This window comes from Andrena cerasifolii, chromosome 2 (genome assembly GCF_050908995.1).
Source record: "Andrena cerasifolii isolate SP2316 chromosome 2, iyAndCera1_principal, whole genome shotgun sequence".
Taxonomy (NCBI): domain Eukaryota; kingdom Metazoa; phylum Arthropoda; class Insecta; order Hymenoptera; family Andrenidae; genus Andrena; species Andrena cerasifolii.
In genome coordinates, this window is record NC_135119.1 from 19,491,614 (window position 1) to 19,516,522 (window position 24,909).

At 39.2% G+C, this 24,909-nt stretch overlaps 1 protein-coding gene across 1 annotated transcript in view; it reads left to right on the forward strand.

The window, feature by feature from the left end:
- The first annotated feature begins 263 nt into the window (after positions 1-263).
- The window catches only part of LOC143378790 (alkaline phosphatase), a 355,608-nt gene continuing 330,962 nt past the window's right edge, over positions 264-24,909 (forward strand). The window contains exon 1 of the mRNA XM_076830761.1: positions 264-914. Coding sequence (XP_076686876.1) covers positions 824-914 — 91 coding nt within the window. The 5' untranslated portion in view covers positions 264-823. The remainder of the gene's footprint in view (positions 915-24,909) is intronic.

Here is a 24,909-nt window from a genome sequence, read left to right on the forward strand (position 1 = left end):
TCGACGTTAGGCGTTTAATGGAAAGCGACTAGTCGCAGAACTCCCGGTAAACAGGGACTCTGATTGCTCTAGCCGGAGGCAGAGAGGAGACCTTTGATCGCGCGGATGGTGAACGCGTCACCGGCGATGGCATCGGAAAGAAATTTCGATTGGCAGTTGACCTGCAACGCAACTGACGGACGAGGGTAAATCTGGCGATAAGTGGCGCTGGGATTCGAGGACTGCTCGCGAACAGGTCGCAGGGTTCCATCGAGGGCGTAATTTATACATAGAAGTACCGGAGTCAATATTTAACAGCGAGGGCTCGATATTTGTTCCAAATATCGTTTGGTGCCGCTCGATGCGCATCTTCCGCTCGTGGGCAACGTAATTGACTGCCTTCCACCCCCGAGTGAGCATTCGAGACGCATTGGGTCCACACCGTCGAGAGAACATACACGCACGCGACCGACGCAGCGAGCCGTGAGAGAAAGATGTTCAGCTCGCTGGGTCCGACGAGTTCTATGGCTGGAATCGATGATCGTCGCTGTTTGAATGCAAGAGAAGACACTGCCACCCGGTTCGGAATCTGCGTGCTGGGGCGGATCGCTTAGTATTCCAGCGTGAAATCGGTTAATGTCGCCGCAGAGGAGGGATCGAAGTAGCCACGGTGACCCGTTCGAGTGGTGTTCGTGCCGGAATATACGGGTGCAGGTCGCAGGATCTACCCGGCACAGGCGAGTTACTTCTACGGCTGACGTTCACTTGGCACCGGGACCTTCGCTGAAAGGGGGAATGAAGGGCCATCCGGACAGCACGTAGGGACTGGCCCTCGTTCTCGGAGATGTGGCGCTATCTGCGGTACACTGTCCTCGGCCTCGCCGTCGTCCTGCTGACGATTCGTGAGATAGTCCTCGTGCGAGCTGGCGAACAAGGTAAATGCCAGTTCATGCGTCCTATCTGTGCTTGCAGAGGGCGATCGTCTATCTGGAACATAAAGGGTCCTGGGATAGAGGGATCCAAGGATTTGGGGCCGTTTAGACCTCGCGAAAATGGAGCCCATTGTTAACCCATATGGATGTCGATATTTTAGAACGAGCGTATTTTATCGATGGCTACAAATATCGGGTCATTTACATAAGTAATGCGGTGTTTCTTGGAACTGAGTTTATAGAGGTATAAATTGGTAGGAGCGTTACTTATTTATTGGGTGTCAATAGTAGCTTATTCAAGGATCTTTCGATAATGTTGTATAAAAATGTCAACGCGGCGAAACGTGACGAGTTTAAGAAAAAGAACAACGTATCTACCTGTAGAGGTGAAAAATAGTTTTTAGGTACATGGAGAGATTATCAGCGTAAGTCAGTGTTGAAGTTAGTTTAAGGGGTTCTGGCTAGCTTTTGAACAAGAACGCGATTTTCGGGAATGTTTTGTGGAATATCTACTAGATTTTTTTACAACTATTCGCTTATTTTACGAGTACATATATGGAGAAACTTTCAACTTTTCAAGACAGCTTTCGCGGGAATGGCTGTTATTCGTTCATTTTTTAATGTCTTTCTATAACAAAATTACTCAGTGTTGCTGCATATATTTACTTTTAAAATAAGCGAATAGTTGTACAGAAATATACAGTAGATATTCTATAAAAAATTCCCGAAAATCGCGTTGTTTTCGAAAGCTGACTAGGCATAACACCTTAAGGGAGGACAACAGGGTAATGGCCCGAAAAGGAAAGGTAACTTTGGGAATTTATTGACAGCAAACTATTTAATGAATCTTTTTGAAACTTTCAGTACTTTTTACTGGGTACTTTTAAAAAGATACGTTTTAAAAAGATTCATTAAGTAGTTTGCTTTTAATAAATTTCCAAAGCTATCTTTAATTTTCGAGCAATTACCCTGTTGTACGATCATGAGGGGAAGTGGAAAATGTAATTGAGGGATTTTGTTTAACAGTAGCAAAGGAATTTTATGAAAGGGGGTGCATCAATATAAAACTTAGTAAAATGCTATTAAAGGATTGCAAAAGATTGAAGGAAATGAAATACATATCGTTGATTTATAATTAACAAAAAGCTGTTTATTCTAACCTGGCATAGATACGTACCGAAGAACCCGTGTTACGTTTGGGTAACTTAATATTTGTATGATGTATGGATTATTTGAAAGCTAATGTATGGATTAATGAAAGCTTTTTATATGTTTATCCATATTTTAATAAACAAGCAATGCCAATAATAATGATACACGGACGAGGTCAGTAGCGTGAACATTTGTTTTATGTTCAGTTATCGCAGGGGTTCAAATTGACCCTGTCTGATTCATTTGCAATTTTCTCCCTTGGCAACGTCCCTTCATTCGTCAAATATTGTCAAATTTCACAAATTTTTCTAACACTTCTCTGTGATTATACGATGGCAATTATAAATTGCAAACTTAGAAACAAAGAGTAATGAGAAAATTTGTCATAAGTAGTTACAGCTAATCCTCTTTGCGTTAACATAAAGTCTGACAAATGAAGCATATTACCTCCAATGTTGGAGCAGAGAATTACACGTTAGGTACTTTAATAGCATTTATTTTGAATCTGCGATAAGTGAAGATTTTTATCGGATCTTTGTGTGTACTAGATTCGTTTACTAGGCATGCTCTTTGAATCCGCCTCTAGATCACCCTTTATACCTCCGTTGTACCTTCCACAGTGGAGTACATGCTCCCGTACATTAATCACTCATGCAATAGAGGGATTAATGCCCACTCTACCAGGGGACATTTTGAATAGGGATTTTATTATGCCTTTGACGTTTCTAGTCAGCGAACCTCTTTATTAAGCTTTATTTGAACATTTCATTTCAGGAAGAATGGGAATCAGCTGTTATTGCATTTCGTTTTGCGTTTTTGCCGCGTCAAAAGCGAGGACTTATCAGCTTCCCTGTTTCACCGAAGAGCTTGATATTCACTCTATTTTCATACGAGTTAATGAAGATCCGAAAATCATGCAAAGATTGGCAATTGTAATCATACTGTTAAACAGCAGGTATCCAGGAACCAAAGATAAAAATGTCTCTTTCAAAGAGTTGCGAAGTGTTTTAAAAAATCGAATAGCGATCTGTGGTTAAATTTTATTACATATTTTCAAAGGTAATACGTATCACGTTTCAACAGTTACGCGATTATTTCACAATTTGTCGAGGATTGATAAATACAATGTCGCTTTTAAAAATGTGGAAAAAACCAAGCGGCTTTAAACTACCTACAGTGGATTTGCCGAGGTTTGTTTCAAGCGCTTACTTAATCCACCTGAAACTCTGTTCATTAGAGTAATTTTATACACGGCGTTCCATTTTAATCTTTACACACGATTATCTGACAAACAAAAGGAGAGCCTTGCGCATCGATGCATTGGTTTATTCTATACCTCAACGATAGTTGCACCTCCTCGAAACATGGGTACCGATAAATCGCATTATTCATAAATGACCTTGAGTGATTTTGGAAGGTTCATATGTCCTAGATCTAAAAATCTTTTAGCTAAAAAAGGATACATAGTTCCATTAAAAAATACAAATATCACCTTGAAATCTAGGAGGCACCTTCACCTAAATAGATAAGGTTTCCATAAGAATAGATGAGGTATATCATAAGATGTGCCCCTCGAAACAGAGTAAGTTAATCGCAGTTTACTGATTAAAATGGCACACCCTGCTACCTTCATAACAAAATTAATTAAGGGTACGGACCCTCCCATTAAAATTTTCCAAAACACCAATTTTTTTATATATACATTTTGGAAGTACATCACCTGAAGAATACGCAGTTAAAATTTCGTGTCAAAATACAGGATTAAACTCAGGTGAAACTTTAAACAAGTTTTTGAACACGTCCTAACAAAAAAATAATCGACCGATTTAAAAAATTCTTACGGGATTTCGTTCATTATTAAATTCGTTTCTTTTTATAAACACGTTCAAGCGTAAAATTACCCGTTTTTGTCGATGTTCGTGGTTCAAACGTCTGCCAACACCCGAGATTACAATATTTTGCTACCACCGTAGATGATTCCACGGGCAATCTGATAAACTCTAAGAATTTTCACGGTTCGTTGATTTCGCATAATTCTACGAGGTGTTAAAAATTCGGCAGATGATGAACTTTGTTTTGGCATCACCTGGACAGTATTAGATAAAATTTTCAAAATTTTGCTTATTACCTTGAAAGATGTACAAATACAGCCCAAAAAGTTTTTCGACCCTGCGACGTTTACTATTTTTAAAATAAAATCCTAGAAATGACCTATTTTCTGGAGCGATTTGTTGGGTGGTTACTAGGGATTGCAAACCGGTAAATCGGTTTGAAGTTTTTTTTCACTGATAAAGTAGTAGATATCGACGGAATTATGCGCTACATATTTTTACCGGTAATTCGCCAAATTTTTACCGGGAACTCGATAAATTACGTATTTCTCGATATTTACCAGTAAATCAATTTACCGGTAAATTATGCATTTCTCTATATTTACCGGTAGATCGCGAGAAATACGTAATTTATCGAATCACCGGTAAAAATTTGGCGAATTACCGGTAGAAATATGTAGCGCATAATTCCGTCGATATCTACTACGTTATCACTGAAAAAAGCTTCAAACCGATTTACCGGTTTGCAATCCCTAGTGGCTACCCTTAAACTGGCTTTAAATGCATCTTCGCGTGACTGTTTTCAATCGAGTCTGCGTGGACACGTATGATATAAGCGTGCATCCGGCAAAATGTGGAAATAACAGAGAAAAGTAGGGTGCGCCGGGACATGAAAAGGAATTGGGCGAACGTACAGGGCAGGTTTAATCGAGTGGAAACTGTTGGACCATAAATACTTATTTTACCTCATTGGGCAATAATTGGACGCTCATGAGGGGCGGGCATGTTCGTTCTTTTTTTTTTTGGCTAAATGAGCGGCACCCGTGCGTTCATGTGCGCTTTCAATTACGCCTCGTCAAATAATGCAGCGGGGAATATTTTTGCCCCGATTGCCCTTTCGCGGTGATTTTAATTTCGCTGTTTGGGAAACACGGCTCAGGTGGCGACTCGCGCACTGTAAAGCGGTAAAGCGCGTCGCGATATCGTGATCAGGAAAAAGAATCGGAGCCCAGGTTAATGGTCTTTAAATAAACTCCATAGGAAAACGATCAGGACCGCGGTCGAATCAGGGGAAATGGATTAGACTATTCTGCAGCGGCAATTCCCTACAAAGTCTGGAACGGTTGCTTAATTGTTCGTAACGTCTTCGATCGAGTAAAGAAATAAGAAATTTGGTATGTCAGGTCGTACGTTTAAGTAGTATTTATTGACCGCAAAAGGACTTCTTCTGTATCGACTGACCTCGTTTGTTTCGATATTATTTATAATTTACTGTGCTTTCTTTCAAACTGTTATAACTGTGCTACAGTATAAAGGGTTGTATCGCGTTAAAAATTTAATGAAGAGAAAATGTGCGAATGCTATCCACTTTGATGCATTATTATTTAATAAGAAGTTTTCAAATTAATTTCACTGCTTTTAGAACTTATTTCTCCCAAGTGGACGAATGTTTTTATTTTCCTGGCGCAGCACTGTGCAAATAACTTTCTTCACTGCACCCTCCACATAGAACTTGAAGTATTGATTTAGTAACTATTGACCTGGACATTCAAGGAACAAGGAAAGTTCGTTCTGTCGACGGAAGGGAAATAAATTGTAACAAGTGGCAGTGTGAAATTAAAAAATCGTGCTGCCCGGTTGGAAGTTAGAAATTCCTCACAGCCTCTTGGACTTAAGAATATTTCTTCCGGGAGGTTGACTTCCCCCGTTACTTGCATAATATTTCTGCCATATGTTTCGCGTATCGAGACATGCTTTCAGCTGCTCCACCGCTTCCAGCGGCGCGCACAAACGCATTGACTTTAGCGAAGTAATCACCGCTGCCCTCTGCGACAATTTCCTAAAGATTTTTAAAGGGCTTTTGAAAAAAATTAATTAATACACGTGCACCGCCGAGTGACCTAATTATGCAAAGTGGAGCGTATCACCGCTTAGCGAAAGTCCAATACGAATTTGTTTAACTTTGCCCCTTGGGGCCTAGATTATTTCAATCCGTTTCGTATTCCTGCTCGTTAATTATTGCTAATTATACTGCCGTCAGTAACGCTACGCGAAGCTGTAAAATATTATTTGTGCCAATTAACTTTGATTAAACCTCGAGGCAATTGGTGTTCGACAAATTGATTGCCGACATTTCAGTATCCACGTTCCCCTGTATACGCGGTACATATTTTCCACGAATCGTGCAAAACATTGAACGGTGTAATGCAATTTCTTTCCGTCAGGCATGCCATTTATCAGATCTCCCTTTTTCATACTACAAATAAGGACGCGAAGTTCTCCTTTCTCGGCGCAATGAACGAGCATTGTACCGTCGATTCGTTTCTTCTGTGGGTCCTTAAGTACAACGGTTTTTAACGTGACGGCTTAACGATACTTTCTGCCGGTCGATTTTACCTTCGTCAGTATTAAATTCCTGACCGACTGACGCCGCGACGGCGATTGACATTCCGGGGCCTTCGACCATGAAACTAACGTGGTCGAAAATGTGTCAAGCGACCTCCTATTGCGCTATCCCATTTTCCTAAACGCTGCTACTTTCTGAGCAATATTATCTGCGGAATACTTTCGCCAACAATTATAATTCTAATGGCAAGAAATATTCTTGTGCACGCTGATTGCGAGTAGATTAGTAGAAAAACGATAATATTGGAGAATGTTTAAGCGGAGATAATGTAATTCTTTGAATCTGAAATGAAGTGCGAAATACCTTGCGGAGTATTGACTTTTCGCTAAACAGGAAGGAATAGATTTGTACAAGAAAAAATATGTGGCATTGTTTAAAGGAAATCGCAGCTGCACGTTATATTTACACTGCTGGAAATATTAATTGCATCAATTTACGTAGTACGCAGAATTTTCAGCGCAATATAATTTCAATTTATTTCGGCCAAGTTAGCGAGGTACATATTTCTGCAACAAATGAATTTTACAATAATATTTTCCTAGTATTAATAACTAATAATAACAGAGGTATAATTGGTAACGTGTTCGTTCGAGTGATGGAATACATATTTCCAGTAGGCTGCCAGAAATCAGGCGATTTAACCGCAAATAAAATGAATTCTCGTTAATTAAGTTGAAGTTGCAAAATAACTTCCTTCCAATGGGGCTCCGTTTCCCGGAAGTGCGCATGTACTTACTCGATGGATTTTTAATGTCGATTTTCTCGGAAACGGAGCACGGTGGGGTAAGAGACCTTAAAAGTTGGCATCAATTCCTAGGCGTCATGGAAACTTGTGTTAATTAAGTAACTTAATTAAAAACGATTATTTTCAGGTAAATAAAATAAACGATTCCTCTTTTAACATTGTTTAATGCAATTTTCTATATATTTTATATAAAAATCTGTGAATTTATTTGAATAAATTTAATTTAAGTGATTTTTGTTATTTTTGATGATACGGCAATGCAGCGAGCATGTTAATGATCATGTGAATTAGTATCACTGCTATTATATTTATTATCAGACTGCAGCGATGTAGTATGATCATCGCAGCTTATAACTGACACAATAATAAATTTAAAACTTTTTTGGGCAGAGATTCACGATTTTTTGGGGGTAATCGTCTCTCGCTGGTTATTACAGGATCTGAACTTAATAAAAAGCGATTAGAAATATCCTGATTGCAAAAAGACATTATTTCCATGAACTCAGAACATTTTTGAGTAACTTGAAATTTTAGGGGTTCCAGCAAAAACGAGGACAATCTGAAAGTTAATCCGAGTTCTTTGATAATCAGAGATGTCAACTGTGCAAACAACAATGCTTGATCGGACTTGGAAGTTAACTAAATGTTTAACTGTTTTTGTAGATCAGCTATGGTAATTAAGTTTATACGAGGCAGTTTTGAATTAAACTTTACGAAGGTATTATTGCTTGCCGCAAACGTATAACAACAAAAAGTAATTAAATAAATACCTGAAATTGGCGTATTCATCGCGAAACAGATGTTTAAAGCACAAAAAAATAGCTACACAAAATCGTTTGATAAATCGCTTGGAATAAACATGTAATGGAGTTCCTGCAGCTACAGTGACTCGCATTAATATTCGGACACTTTTTAAAATCGCATAACTTTTTTAGAATTGGTCCAAACAACTTGAGTTTTTTTGAGAACCTAGAAGGATTAGTTTGCTAACTGACGCGTTTCGTCGTTTTGAAAAAAATGTATTCGGTTGTAAATGTATTCCAACCAAAAAAAATGTATTCGGTTGTAAATGTATTCCAACCAAATACATTTTTTTTCAAAACGACGAAACGCGTCAGTTAGCAAACTAATCCTTCTAGCTTCTAGAAAAAACTCAAGTTGTTTGGACCAATTCTAAAAAAGTTATGCGATTTTAAAAAGTGTCCGAATATTAATGCGAGTCACTAACTGTTTTTGGCCGATTCGAGTAAGGAAGGAAGAGTCGTAGTAGGCTGTGGATATACGTTTATTGTGCGCACATATTTCAACTATACCAGGGGTGAAAAATCAGATATGTAAACATTCTTTTGTATTTCGATTTGTAGCGGAATGTAGGCCGAGAGAAAGTTTTATTTATTTCCTAGGCCTAAAACGGACGATTGCTCGAGTGCCTACTGCGGGTGGTCGAGCTTGGGGGCTAGGGCAATAAAAGTGACGATTGCCAGAGCCCCAGTGAAATCCTAAGGACAGCTGTCTTCTTCCGCAACCTTGGGGCGCGTAGGAAATTTGTTTCCCCCGTTCGTTAATTTTCGGGCGTTCTTCAAACACCAACGAAAAAGAGCAGAACCTTGCGGGACCTCGTACCGAACGCTTCGTGCTCCTCAGACGTTTCATTTTAACAAGTTATTTGTGCACTTTGTTAATCGTTAAATACATGTTGTTATTATTGGAAATTGGTTATTAAATAAATCAGCCTTTTAGTTTTATATTTTAATTTTATTTAGCGGCTAGGAAAGAATGTCTTTCTAAGACAGTATACCGAACAGAAGTGAGCTCTTCTCTAACAACGGTCTGTTTCATCACCGTTGCCAGATATTGAAACAAAAAGACGCTCTACACACGTATCGTTATCTTTTACTATATTCAGGTTTCCCTGAATATTCAGTCATTTTTGCCTTTTAATAATTATAGTAATCCAACAGTTATTGTTACATATATATTTGTGCTTCATTTCACATTCGTGCCCCAGTATCCAAAGATTTCTCGCCAACTTTCAGGGTCTCCTACCCCACTGTGCGGAGCCCCGAACAAAAACATTTTACTCTGCACTTTTCTGCACTTACTTTTGCAAAAGGTATCGCTTGTTTCGATTGCACCAACATTTCGGCTGCACCCTGTATAAAGAGACTAAAGACAGATCTCATTATGCAGTGGAATATTCATCCCTGAAAATCTTGTCTATCGTCACTTCGAAGAAAGTTCCGGTTTGATTTAATTTCTAGACCCACGCCTTCGTCCCCCGGTTGTTTTGAAATTAGCTTAATATGTTGAAAAGGAGCGGAACGGCGCTGCGGCGTGTAATTTTCTATTTCTCGCGAACAATCTCCCGGAAATTTCGCAGCTTTCGACATGGTTTACAGCTTCGCAATTTCAACAACAAGACGAGCTGTAAATCGTTGCAACGATAGAACTTACAGTTCCGCAGTGGATACGGTCGGTTTTGATCAGTCGCAACGGGCGCAGGAGAAGTTACCGTTTTCGTATCTGACTGCGCAATGCAAATTGTAATGGCTTTACACTTTCATAACGTAGTTACACGTACAATCCACTAGACCGCATGAATTACAAGCGTGCTGCGCAGCCAGGCCGAAATCAGTGCTCCTCTATACCGTTTCCACTCAAGACTATTCGATTGCTTTACGACTTTACGCGATGTCGCTGAAATAAGTATCGATTCCGTTTAAATATCTCTTTTTTTTGGCTATTTTCATCGTACTTTTACGTTCTCCGTTTCACAAATTTCTTTTCCAAAATTTCCAATTTTCTACCACCGCCCTTTTACCCGCTCTCGATGCCATGTCCTCGCCCCCATTTCCGAGTAGCGTTAATTCCAGCACGAATACCGAAGCACAACCCTCCACATAACGAGGCGTGCATTTCGTTAAAAGAAAAATGTATGTAATGCGTTCAAACGTTAAACCGAAAGCGAGTTATTCACGTTATTCAAAATATAGATTCTTTTTTTAAATACAGAGATATAAATGAATATACAGTGAAATTGTTTAGTCCTGCATTTGCTGTTTTAATCGCGTGTGTTTATATTTACTTGTAAAATAAGTGATTTTCACGATAAAATAAAATAACAGCAGAAAACGTAATTAAAAGTCATGTTAAAAGTTCCAAATTTATGGAACTTTTAACATGACTTTAAATTGCTCTAATTGCCATAGAGGATAAGGTGAGGAAGGCTCTCCAAATGTCATAGGTAGCATGTCTGCCCCGGTGTAAGTAAATGTGAAGTGTGTACGCAACTTCCAAACGTCTGCAACAGCTGATTGGCACTTGGAGCCCTTTAACTTTTAACCAACACTATACTTGTGACATGCACACACGTAGTGAGATTCCGTAGCTGTCATTTTCATAATTGTATTTGGAATTATAGTATTCTCAAGTAGAATTTACAAGCAGGTCGCTGAATTTCGTTTCTTCTCGTCGAAATCGCTGCAAAAGAAAAGAAACTCTTTTAAATAGACTCTCAAATGATCCATCTGTACTACGGATTCTGTAGCGTCATTTATGGTGCATATTTTTGGCGAACCAAACATGTTTTTTAAAGCTTACGATGTTAATAAACATTCTGTGAAAGAACAAGGCTCAGCTCCAATTTATTTATTTGTAATTAATTCAAGAAGAAATATTTCATTTTCGACAAAAATAGCTGTCACACTAACAAGGGAAGATCCCGAACCAGAAAATTCAAAAAATTCTGAAACTTTGTGAATATGTAGGGGATTTCCTCCTGGTTACATCGCAATTTTTGTTTACTGCCTAATTTTACTCTAAGGGGGTGAAATTGACCCCCGAAAATTCGGCTATTTTCCAATTTTGTGTTATAACTCGCGAAATGTAAGAGACAGAAAAAAATTTACGAGACAAAAATTACTTCTTTTAATTAGATCTATCATTTGGTAAATAAATTATTTCACAGTTCACGAGTTATAACAGAAAATCGGAAAATAACCGGATTTTCAGGGGTCAACTACACCCCCTTAGAGTGAATTTTGGCAGCAAACAAAAATTGCGTTGTAATCTGGGGGAAATTCCCTACATATTCACGAAGTTTCAGAATTTTTTTAATTTCCAGGTTCGGGATGTTCCCTTGTTAGTACTCTTAAGACGTTCCAACGTTTCCCTTCTTTTGCTAGTATCTGTTCATTGTGAATATTCAAAAAGTGAACCAAATTTAAGTGGTCTCTAATTTTAATAATTAACGAATCTGTAGATGCTAAGCAGGTTACTAAGAATATTAATAAACTGCACATATTTGTTTAATTTTCTGCTTCCTTTGTCAGTGTCACAGATTCACTCACCGATTATTATAAAATATTAATATACGTGGAAGTAATAGAAACTAGCAAAAAAGGCAAAAAAAGAGGCAAATCAAATTAATGATAAAACTGATTTCGTCGTACGATTTCCTGCGTGATAAAGTTCAAACAAAAAGAAAGACAGCAAACACTTTTGAGGTAACCTAATGCTTTGAGCGGACAGTCCCGGAAATGTTGGACGCGTGGCGCGCAAAGGGAGAAAGTCTCTGGCGGGACTGAAATTTCACGATTCCGCGTGGCCCTTGGTCAATTAATTTCGCCCTATTACACGAGCCGCGCGCGCTGGATTAATAAACCTCGGCCCGTCACGCTCGTAGCGCGGCGCGCTGGTTCAGTTTACCTCGGGATTTATCTAGCAACGAGCATAAACGCCCGCAATTTGTTCTTTTGCCGAATAGACGGATAATGGAAACTTCGTCCCGTGCGTGGGGCACGCTGGCTAAAAGGCCGACCCCTCGGGTCGTCGTTCGCTTTGGCCCTTCGACCAGGTCGGAGAGACGTGCCGTTTCAATGAACAGCATCCACGTAGCGCGTGCAGGGCGGTAGGAGCACGCCGAGGCGAACTCGATTCTGGGAAACTTCGCCCGGAAGCGTGGCCTTATCTTTGGAAATTAAGCCCAGCTTGAGTACAAGCACACGGCGCTGCATTACGTCAGATGAAAAAAGTTTTACCCCGGAGGAGCCGAGGGCACGAAACTTTTTTCGGGAGCACATTTGATTATCTGTCACGGTGCCCTTGCCCTCTCTACCCCTTCCGGGGCGCAGACCTTTCCGCCCTACAGCTTCTGCCGTGTCCAACCGAACATCCCCCTCGTCGAACATTCCCGGGGAGCGAGTGTCGCATCTTAGGATCATCTGATCGCGAATATGGACGTCGAACATCCTGCGAGCTCCTCGTTTTCGCTATGACAGAACGGAGGCACGGCGCAACGGTTTGGCCGGACGATTTCACGCGGCGGTCTTCGGGGACTTTCGGAGTTTTTAGGAACTCGAGAAGTAGGAGGAATTCCAGGCGTCTACGCGCTCGGATTTTGGGGGTGTTTGCGGACTCTCGGGGGCAGTGCCCAGGGATGTGTGCAGGGCAGGGCTTTTACTTGGGACATGTGGGTACACGAGGAAATTCGGAATTGATTGCAGAATTTATATGCATCTGCTGTATCCCGAAGTGGAGAAACAGGTGTTTTTATGAATTGGTGTGGGCTTGGAAGTCTCTTCAAATTATGTACCGTAAGTGTTTTATATCTGTTGTGAATAGAAGTTTCAAATCAGCGCTCCTTCCCGCTTCAATGTAGACTCCGTGCGTTCCTTTGTTCTTTTCCTCGCTATGCGAGTGAGTCTCTAAGAGTGTTGAGCCACGTGCTAAGCGGCGCGTAAGAGCGCATATAATATAATGTCTTATTTCCTATGTTTTATATATTATTCTTATAATAAAACCACCAATATCTACTTCAAGGTTACGTATTATAGTTAATTTTAAAAGTGATTTTGTCTTAGGAATTAAAGTGTTGTGGGCCAATTTCCCTGTTGACTCCAGTCGGCAGTTTGAATTCAGAAGCAAGAAATGATGTTTAAAATTCTCCAATGCCTAAAAAGGGAAGTTGGACAACCCGGAGTTTCAGAAAAATATGCAACTTTGTGTGCAGCGGAAAAAGGATACAGATTTTTGATGTAGAAAAGGGTAAACAAGTCCTAAGTCTGTATCATCGTTGGGAGTAAAGGGTACTCCCCGTTGAATAAATAAGTAAATCATCAACCTTGTTCATACATCAGTCCTTAACGTTCTTTGGCGGAGCTACAATTTCACTCGTGTAGCAGTAAAAGACCTCGAAAAGCATTTAATAGATTGCAGTACTCCGGTGTCTTGCAATAGCTAACGCGAAGTAAATGACGAGATTCGCAATACAGGGGCCGGAAATTAGACGCTGGACATTCAACCGCAACGGAGAATGTATTTCCGTGCACTTTATTGCAATCGAAACAGAATGCGGGTAATTGAATTGGGGGTAACGGCAAGATTAAAGTGGAATTTTAGGGTAAATGGCTGAAGTTACACAGGGCACCAGGTAGAAACAGAAAATAAAACTTCACCGCCGCAGTATTCGTTCCACTGTTAATTACCGGCCATTCGTCCCCCAGGCGATGGCCAATAAATCGATTAAAATAATATTTCCCCAGCCTGTAGTGTTGTCGTGCTTGGTACTTGTTAGTTCAAATTTTCCTATTTTAAATAGTGAAACGAATATTAGCACTTCGTGCTCACACGGGGTGTATCTTTGCTAATATTCTTCTAAATTTTTAGACCTTAATAATAGAATTTAAAAATTTGCTGAATTTTAACCAAAAAAATCGCTTTTATCCACAAATATTTTTTTTTTCAAATATAAAGAGTGACACAAAAATGAAGCCTGTTTTAGCCTCTTTTTGGTCCCACGTGTTTGGAACTGAATTTTGTATCAAATGATACCTCATGATGAGGCATCATTCGCAATAAATTTTCAAGTTGAGGTGACAATTAGTATCTAAGATGTGGGAGGCTCAAAGAAGGGAAAATTCATTAACGCACCAGCACACACGCTTTGATGTATGGACTTTTATGTCAGTCCGAAAATTAAAAAATTCTTCCCAGGGATTCTGCCGACTGCTAATAACGAAATTGAACTTAGATTTTTAAAATTCATTACTTCTATTGCGAGAATGTCGCTAATACAGAGTCACTCAGGGACCACGAGTGTATGTAAACATGTATATTGAAATTCTGTCAATCAGAATATACGGTTTCCACAAAATTGAGGTTGAAACCATAAATATTACTTTAGTCTCGAAAATTCATTTTATAATTATTTACGTTACGAATATTAGACCAACGTTTTATTAAAATTAAAATATTTTTGACATACGATTCGCTGTATCGAATCGGTCATTATGAATTTTCAAAATGTAAATTCAAATTCGTTGTTAGCAGTCAGGCAAACCCCTGGGAGCAATTCTTTAAATTATTCGACTGACATAAAAGTTCGAACATCGAAGCGCATCGGTTGCTGCGTTAATGAATTTTTACTCCTTTGGCCTCCCATATCTTAGAAACTAATTGTCTCCTTAACTCGAAAATTTGCTGCGATTGATGTCTCATCATAAGGTATCATTTGGCACAAAATTCAGTTCCAAAATCGTGGGACCAAAAAGAGGCTATTTCTTGGGTCACTCTTCCAACTTACCAAAAATTACATTTCTAGAAAAAGACTATTAGAACGTGATTGTACGGGTATTACGAATGTACAATTATCACTGAAAAGTTAAAAGATTAAAAAATAGAAAAATGGTAGCTCACGACGTTACTATAATTAACTACTTAGATACATGTCAAGTTATTACAATATTAATTATTTACAATTCACATTTTCTGCGACGAAAAATATGAGTTCAATTTTCAATTCACTTTAAAATTTATTATCTTAATACTGTTAGGATTATTTATCGTTATCTACTGCGAACGAAGCCGTCTGCCTGACATCTGAAAGTTAAAAGTAAAGCACGTAACACTTATCTCATCGCGCCTCGAATTACCTATAATATAAAACGCTCCGATACTGAATGTTTCGTCACAATCTTCGGACCCGGATCACGTTCGCGCGAACTCTAGCACACTCTGCGAAATGAACGCGCTACTTTTATTGCTGCACATTACCTGTCAAAGCGTCCGTCCCTATTTCTTTAATCCGCCATCGCCCTCGGGGAATTTCGGTGTTGCTTTCGATGCAGAAAACAAAGGACAGTGAAACATTTGTTTCCCCCCGGGGGACGTTCTATTTAGTTGGCTCTTCGAGGACCTCTTCCAAGGGAATTAGAGACAACCGTATATATATATATATATATATATATTTTAAGACACTTCAATACGTATGCCTCAGCGCTGGATTTTCCATTTATGTTGTATCGTTGACAAAATACTCTCATCTCATGTCCCGCCTTATCTCTATAATATTCTTCGCAATAATCTTTCTTACCATGGGCCTAATTCTCTTTCTACTCGACACCAAAGTCTCCTTTCCATACCAACACACTTGACATCTAAATTTGAATCATCCTTCGCTTATATTTCGGCCCATTACTATAATTCCCTCGCACCTGATATTCGAGGTTTAAATTCGTTTCCTGATTTTAAATGTAAAGCTCGGCGATATGTATGGTTACATTATGCGTCACGATAACTTTCTAATTTCTTAATGTTAGTTAGTTTTTAGTCATTTAGTTAGTTATTTAGTTACGGTTAGGCTTCTAACAGTATTGTACTGCAGCCTCGCCATTTATTTCGCTTGTCTTTATGTATTATTTTCTTCTCTGGATGTGTCAAGTAATAAAGAGGAATAATAATAATAATAATTATAATAATAATAATAATAACAATAATAATAATAATAATAATAATAATAATAATAATAATAATAATAATAATAATAACAATAATAATAATAATAATAATAATAATAATTCCAAATTCCCAAACAGATGCACAGAGTAGAAAATAATCTGCCTTGATTACAAAGCTGCTGGACCGATTGGAACAATTCTGTTAACGAATCTATGATTTCCTATAACTCCGTGGGAAATCGTATTCTTAAACTTCTCTCTTCTATCCAACCCCTCTTACTGCCCAGCATTCAGACTACAATCTCTCCGAACACGCTGCAGGTACACATATAATAAAATTTCGAATCCCAAAGGTGATTCTTGTCCAACTTTCCCCGCGCACTAGTAACCGTACAGAAGTTCCCAACATCTAAAAAACACACACGCACAAATTACCCGGGATGATCCAAGTTTGATAACCGATAACTATTTTCTTCCGAGGATTCCATAGTTGCCGCGCTGCGCCCGGAAGTTTCTCTATATCGAGAGAGCACTTAACAACTTGCGCCATAAAAACCGTCCTCCGCTTATTTCCCCGTTTCCATTTTTCTCAAGCTCGAAGCGCCGAACAGCGGTTATATGCTGGCGGTACTGATAATGAGGATTTATCCACAAATTCCTCTTTTTAAACCTGTTAATTAAATTTCCGCCGCTAATGGTAGCTCTGGCTCATGGGGATCTTTACCGGCCCAGTTCTTACAACCCTTTCGCCGCACCCAACCCCTCCCAGCATTCACAAGTTTCAACGTTCGACTGCGTCTGGCGAGGTTAACGGAGAAGAGTGTGCATTCATGACGTTACCATCTTTCTCGAACCTGGTAATTGTACATAATAGCGCGCGCTATCGCTCATGCGTCAATGATAATAGGAGGGTGGTTGGATCCCTCGGTTCGCTCCATCTTGCTAGATCCTCCGACGATTACGCTACTGTACGGGCGTACGAAATCGAGATCGCACGTCGTTTGTCGTGGTCTGGTCGTAATCTACAAAGATCTCGGGGCGGACGTGGCCATTGCTTGTGTTTAACGCACCCCCCCGGTGTTGTAAGAATCGTTCATTACGCCGGCAGATGAAAGTCGGGGTGTAATTATGAACTTCCAGTACGAGGCGTTCAACAGGCAGCGTCGTGGTAAAATTAACGGTTTCGGTATGATTCATTGGATTTTTGGATAACAATCTGCATGTACCTGCGGTGATGGATGGTAAATATACAGTGCGCTTCTTGACGCGTGAGAGATGTTACAGGGGTGAGTTTGGGACTTGAGCCGGTAACCGGGAGGTTTCTCGATTAGAAACTGTTCCTTCTGAATTTCGAAACGTACACTGCCATATACGAGGCACTGGACACTTGAACAATATTAATATAAGACTCTGGAGCAGGGTTGCCAGACGATCCAGTACACGTACTGGCATATATGACGTCACTTAGCTTGGATTGGCTTGTCGGCATGACGTCACGGCGCCACCAACCAAATATAAGTAGGGGAGACCGGGGCTAGTTGTTACAATTTTCAGTTTTTTATTTTTTATTTTTTTTGCATTCCATATTCAATACTATCAATGACTCTCACTTAAAGTGCGTTCTTTCCTCTACCGATGACCGCTGTCGCATGCAATTAAACGGGAACCATGACTTTGAAACAAGCCATTTTGAACGTCGAGACATGTTGTGTCAACGTGCCCCGAGTAGGGGTAGTTGTTACACAATACGGGGCAAGTTGTTACGGGATTAAATTTTACGAAACGAGGCTTATTGTGAGTAATATAATTATATTTTCTTGGACAAAGGTAAATTTATTAATGGTAAGAATCTATTACGATAAATATACAATAAAAATTCATTTTAAAAATAATAAGAAACTACTGAAATTAGTTGCACTAATTATCGTCGTCCATTTCATATGGGGACTCGTGTCTATTATTTGTGGTGGTTTTATTTCTCATCTGCCTTTTCTTTACCGTATGTTTTTTTTTATTTTTACGTCGTCAGTTTCCTTTTTAAAATTTTTTAATAAAATCTTTTTAGGTTTCGATTTTTACTTTTCGTTTTTTCTTTTTACAGTTGAAAGGGTTAAATTAATAAATTAATTACTAAATACAGTGTAACAACATGCCTCTTTCCCTCTCTAACAACATGCCCCTTGTCTTGTGTAACAACTTGCCCCGGTTGACACCATTGTGTATAAAAAGCTATAAGTTCCTACCAGTTCGGTGTATTCTCATGTTCTTGGTACGAATCTGCAGCTAAAGGAACACTGATTCAAACGTGGTAATTTTAATTTACATACATTTATCTGTCTGTTCGGTAGAAAAGATTGAAGTACAAAGAGAAAAGTTACTATTAGTACAGAAAACACAAAAAACTGTAATAAACTGACAACGCGTGAACCGACTACAAACAAACACCATACACAACTGTGTATGGTTGAAACACATCAGCCACTTCATCGTCGAAGTGATAGTGCATGCGAAAAAAATTTAAACTGCTTTGTAACAACCTGCCCCTGTAACATCTAGCCCCGCTCTCCCCTATTCCCCTCCTCCTACACCGTTTGACGTCATATACAGGGTGTCCCACTAAGGAGTGGACAGCGCGATATCTCTTAAAGTATTGTCGATAAAAATATAAAAAAAATAGGGAATTGCATGGTTCGAGGGGGGCCATTTATTAGCGCGAACGAATTTTGTTTTCGATTATTATTTTAAAAGATACGATGGTCAAGTTCGGTTTTTCAAATGGAACTATTTTTTTTGAAGACCTGAGTTGATAGTGCGTTCCAAGACAAATTCAATAAGCTTTAATGTATACACTTTATTTCCACTGGTTTTTAAGATATTGCGCTTGCAAATTTACTGATTTTCACTGCAAGAAACCCCTCTGGAATGGCAAAAACCGGGGGCGGTCTTACTGGCACCACGGGGGTGGCACTGCCTGTTGAAATGGATACTTACCTACCAAAGGTCTACGCCAGAAATGGCAGGCCCAAAGGCTGGACAATTCTTTTCCGTGAGAAATGCTACTTAGGTAGGTACATCTGCGGTATCGAGAAGCGCATCGTTACTTTTATTTCGCACTTGCTTCTACGCTCGGATGGCCGGTTCTTTTGGGAGGGATGCAAGTTGGATTGGTTAGGTTAGGAGGAGTGAAAGTTGCTAGACTAAATTTCAACCATAGGGAGCAGATTGTGTCAAAAGAAAAGAATTGTCCAGCCTTTGGGCCTGCCATTTCTGGCGTAGACCTTTGGCAGGTAAGTATCCATTTCAACGGGCAGTGCCACCCGTGGCGCCAGTAAGACCGCCCCCGGTTTTTGCCATTCCAGAGGGGTTTCTTGCAGTGAAAATCAGTAAATTTGCAAGCGCAATATCTTAAAAACCAGTGGAAATAAAGTGTATACATTAAAGCTTATTGAATTTGTCTTGGAACGCACTATCAACTCAGGTCTTCAAAAAAAATAGTTCCATTTGAAAAACCGAACTTGACCATCGTATCTTTTAAAATAATAATCGAAAACAAAATTCGTTCGCGCTAATAAATGGCCCCCCTCGAACCATGCAATTCCCTATTTTTTTTATATTTTTATCGACAATACTTTAAGAGATATCGCGTTGTCCACTCCTTAGTGGGACACCCTGTAGAACAACACGCTGCCATTTATCCAGTACGCCTGGCAACCCTGCCCTGGAGTAACTTTATTATTTTATTTTGTTTCGTCCGGACAGAAATCAATTCGGAAAAATGATCTAATTTAATCGAGAAGAAAGAATTAGATTATTTACAAACTTTTTGGTAAGATTTGTTAATATACAATTCGAAGTACATATTCTCTATAATACAAGCAATTAACGTGTGTTAAGTTCATTTTATTGAAGGTAATTTCATTCTGTAAAATTGTTCTACCAATTTTACTAACCGTGCTGGGAAATGATTAAACGCGAATTAATTCATTTTAACAACAGGTGCTGCATACGATGTACCAAAGTATTTACTTCCTTTGCAGTGTAATTATCTCATTTTCGCAATGAATTCATTAATTTCACTTAAAGCGAAGGGACTCTCGTGTGACGAGTTAACTCGTCTGCCTCGATTAACAGGTTAAAGAGGCGAAAGATATTTGTTTGAAGACTTTCTTCATACATTTTTTTCTGTGATTTACTGGTTACTTGTGTTTCAGTGTAAAAAATCTGCAGTATGGCCAATAAAAAGTTTGCGAGCTTTTGAATTAGCGATGTTATTTGAATGTTTGACCGGACGTTTCAGAGTTACCAGTGGATGTTGCATAAATGATGCGTGGACCTCAAGTAATAATTGAGTGGTTTCAGATTTTATGAACTAATTACTTGCTCGGAGGCCAGTTCGTCCTACGCATCTGAATTATGTATTTACTATAGAACCTTTCACTAATCATTCATTGCTGGTATCGCCTGGAATCTAGATTTTCGACTGCAATGGGGTTAAACTATGCGAACCACTCGCAACTACTAAAAACCTGGGGACACATTATATAGACATACCTAGTTGCAAGTGAAATTACTATAATATTATGTTGTTGTCCTTTTAGGTCAGGTGAAAGGTTCGATTATAATGTTATCAACAATTCGTGTTCATAAATTAAAGCTGGGTAAAATATTTTTAGTACACAGAGAAGTGTACGAGGTAAACAAAATGACATATTGTTGCAACACTTTCCAAATATTAAAAAATCCACTTTACGATGCCGTACAATTTTTTTTCTATCTCGACATTTTCATATACAGTGAGTAAAAAAAGTATTTGGACGGTTTTTAAAATCGCATAACTTTTTTAGAATTGGTCCAAACGACATGAGTTTTTTTTAGAAGCTAGAAGGATTAGTTTGCTAAGTGACGTGTTTCGCCGTTTTGAAAAAAATGCATTTGGTCGGAATAGAAAAAAAATTGCAAAGGTCGTTTTTTTAACTTTTTTTTGTGAGCCTATAATGAAAATTCAAAAAACCCGTTTGTAGATTTAAGTAAGTTGCTCCGAGCTACAAAGTTTAAAGATCGCAGAATAAGGTCGAGAATCGCGAAAAATTCCCGAAATCAGCAATTTTCATTACAAGCTCACAAAAAAAGTTTAAAAATCGACCTTTACTATTCTTTTCGCTATTCCAACCAAATACATTTTTTTCAAAACGACCAAATACGTCATTTAGCAAACTAATCCTTCTAGCTTCTCAAAAAAAATTAAGTCTTTTGGACCAATTCTAAAAAAGTAATGCGATTTTAAAAACCGTCCAAATACCTTTTTTACTCACTGTAGGTACTTTCGAATTATCCTCTAATGGGATAGCGCGTCTCATGCTTCATTCCCAAAACTCCATTATCAATTAACCATATAAATTCACTATATTATCCGAATCTCGTCAATGTAAGAATTACTATTATTCGTATTATGCGACCGAAGTTTGAAACTAGTTCAACCGAAATTTAACATTAAACGTAACAATTCTTTGAACAAATGCGCCAAAGTGGAGCAGACTTACGGCAGAGCTTTTCTATTCATTACTCGCGAGGCATCGCGATGCAGGGAGGGGCATTTCGCGCGGGCAACTTCTAGCTTCCGCTACGGTAAGGGATACGCATACGAAGAATGCGGGGCTGAGCAATGCAATTAGTAAGAAATATTCTCTTAATCAGTTGCGGGGCAGTGGTCGTCTACGTTTCGCTTTTACGGCTATAAATTGTGAAATATTACGGAATACGTATAACCGGTCGGAACCGTCGGAAAACGGGGATCCCCCCGCGTGTGCAGGAATTAAATTCTCCGTTAACTTTCGTAGTTTGAAATTCGGAGATTACGACAGCGCAGAACGGTGTGTAAGCTGTCGCGATGAAATGGTACGTTCACCGCACCGGATGTCCCACTTTTATTAAATAGAGCGTAATTAAAGTTTTTAACAATGGCCCCGCGTTTCGAATGAATACGCGCTATTTCCCACCACCCCGTTCTCATCGTCTACGTCCACTTCTTTTTCCCCAAAGCGATTTTCAATTTTTACGAACGGGTTGGAGTGAATGAGGATTTTCTCTCTTTGCCAGGAATCGTAGGTGATGCAGGATTTATGGTGGACGTCGGTAACACGTTGCTGGATCGCATGCTCGTTGTAGGAAAATGTGCATTTGCGACGAAAGGGCTTTTGTTCAGAGGAAAGGTACGGGTATTGATGTAACGTATTCGACGCGGATCCAAGAGCACAGGTTTTCACGTACCTATATGTTCTTATGCCTGTATAAAAATCGAGTGTACGCGTCGCGCGGTACTTTTTCGGTGAAATTGCTAGCCATTGTTCGATTATTCTTCGGTAATCGTGGTTGAACTCGCACTCGATAACGCGGGATGGGAAAGTGACGGTAGACAATATCAGCTGCGAGCAAAACTTCCAACAAAGAGATGTCATTCTACTCCATGTCGAGATAAAACGAGGAGAAAATAAATTCGAGCTACGAATAATTTAATGCGATTATAACTTTTCTGTAATCTGATACTGGGAGCAGGAAGTTCTACTGCGGCACTCAAAGCGTTAATAATTGTTAGCGGAAAATTTATGAGTGTATTCTACTTGTAACCGCAAGGTGACAATGCCAATAAGCGTATTATAATGTTTCGTAATATAATTGCTATAATTAAATATAGAAGAGTAGAAATGTATTTGTTATTCGCGAAAATGTGTAAAAAATTACGAGCTTTGACTTCTATTTTATAAGCAAATTCGAAACCAGCCGAATAACGACTGACACCCACCATGATTTCACGTGGATTATATCATATTTCAGTTTCACAAAAATCTTAGACATTGATCGCAGGAAGTCATCGATTTGGGGTGAAATGATCCACTGTACATACTTTTACGCTTTTGACGCAGGGTAAGTTGATCGTGACTACTGTAATGCGTTTGTTTTTGCTTTATTTGGTGTTTGCATTTTGTATTTTATTTATTCTGCAGTTTGTATTGCGGTTTCTATTTTATTCTCGGGTAAGACATAAAAACAGCAGATTGCTGAGTCTCGCCCATTACTACGTTTAATAAATACGGATTATTATTATTATTATTATTATTATTACGTTCACATAATGATGAATGGAATATGGAATTATTATCAATTTTATTCTTCCAACAAATAATTCTTGTTGTTCATAAAAACAGTAATAAGGATAATGGTAAAATCTAAACAAATTCATTAGAACCAAATTCATATATATATAAATATATATATATATATATATAAATATATATATATATATATATATATATATATATATATATATATATATAAAACCTATTTAGGAACGTGAAATTTGGAAAGTATATTGTTTTGATGACGTAGGCACCCACTAAGGAAGGATTTTTGGAAAGTCCATCCCCAAGGGATTAAAAGGGGTAAAATATATTTCCTCGGACTCCCTAATATCTCTTAGGCCCGATTAGATATCCACTTGGTTCTCACTCACAAAGATTACCCACATAAATGCCTAAAAACCAATTTCAGGATTTTGCCTTAACTAACGCCTAAGGAGGTGGCGAAAAGGGGTGAAATCTGCTTTCATGGAGTCTTAATTATCTCTTAGAATAAATCCATCAACCGCAACCAAATCCAAACATTTACCTTAATCCTACAATTAAGGGCACTACTTAGGCGTCTTAGGCAGTCGTTTTTGCCGAAAATGAAGCATTTCTTTTTCATTTAATTACAAAGAAATAAATCGAAGCCGAAACTTGTTCTTTTTTTACAAAGTTTGATAACATCATAACCTTAAGTCATTTTCGGCAAAAACGACTGCCTAGCACCCTTAAATAAGAGAATGGTAGATGTACAAAATTCTAATAAAATCTTTATTTCATCCCTGCTTGTTAGCCCCCCAAGTAATATAAACCATTTCAACCCTCTCCAATTTGTGTAACGAACGTATAGATCATTATTGAAATTCGCGAAATTCTCTTCTTCGAAAAAATTTCATTTATTAAAGTTTCTTTTAGATTTCGTTAAATATAAAAAACATACCACAGCTCAAAAATCTGTGCCCCCTAGACGCTCCTCTGAAAGGAGTTTCTGCCTGCAACGGCAAATAGAATTTGCTGTTAGATTTTCGGGACCATAGTTTAGAGGGAGCTCACGGTTTATCCACCCTCGTGGGGTCTCAGAAAAAAGTCGTCGCTGGAAGGGGAGGGCGGGAGGGTTCGTTCGGAAAAAGCGAGGTGGATCGAAATTTCCTTCCGTCGGAAAATCCTGTACGGCTCGCGTGCGCCCCCGAAATTCAGAAAAACTCCGGAACCACTGTATTTTTACATTTATCTTCGTGGGACGGATGGGGCGAAGCCACTTCTTCCCGCCAGTAAACGATGCAATCCGTGTGCCGCGTCACTCAGTCAGTTGAGCGCGTCACGTGAATTCCCTCCGTCTTCCTATTTTTCCCCTTTAGCTTTTTGCCCCAGTTCGTTTTCCCAGCGACGCGCTCAGCTTCGGGAAATATATTTCACTCGGAAGCCGGGCCCGCCGCGCGACATGTCGCGAATCGAGCCCCGATAATTATTTCACCTTTGTCGCCCCCGCATGCATTAAAGACTCAGTCAGAAGCAATACGATTCCCCCGATGTTGCCGGTCGTTCCTTTTGGTCTTCATTTAATCTCCATTAGCAGTAACGGTTGCAGGTAGTCCATTACAGGCGAGCAGATGCAGCGCGCTACATAATTTTCATTTTGCTGCTTTTTTTTTCGCTACGCGCTCCCTATCTGCCCCGCTTCCTTCTCTGTCTCCCTTAGGTCGTAGCAACGGCGGCGGCAGCTTTCTTTCCTAGTCTCCTTGCGTTCGTTTTGAGGATGTAGGCGGTCGTAACCGAGGCAAAAAGATCGT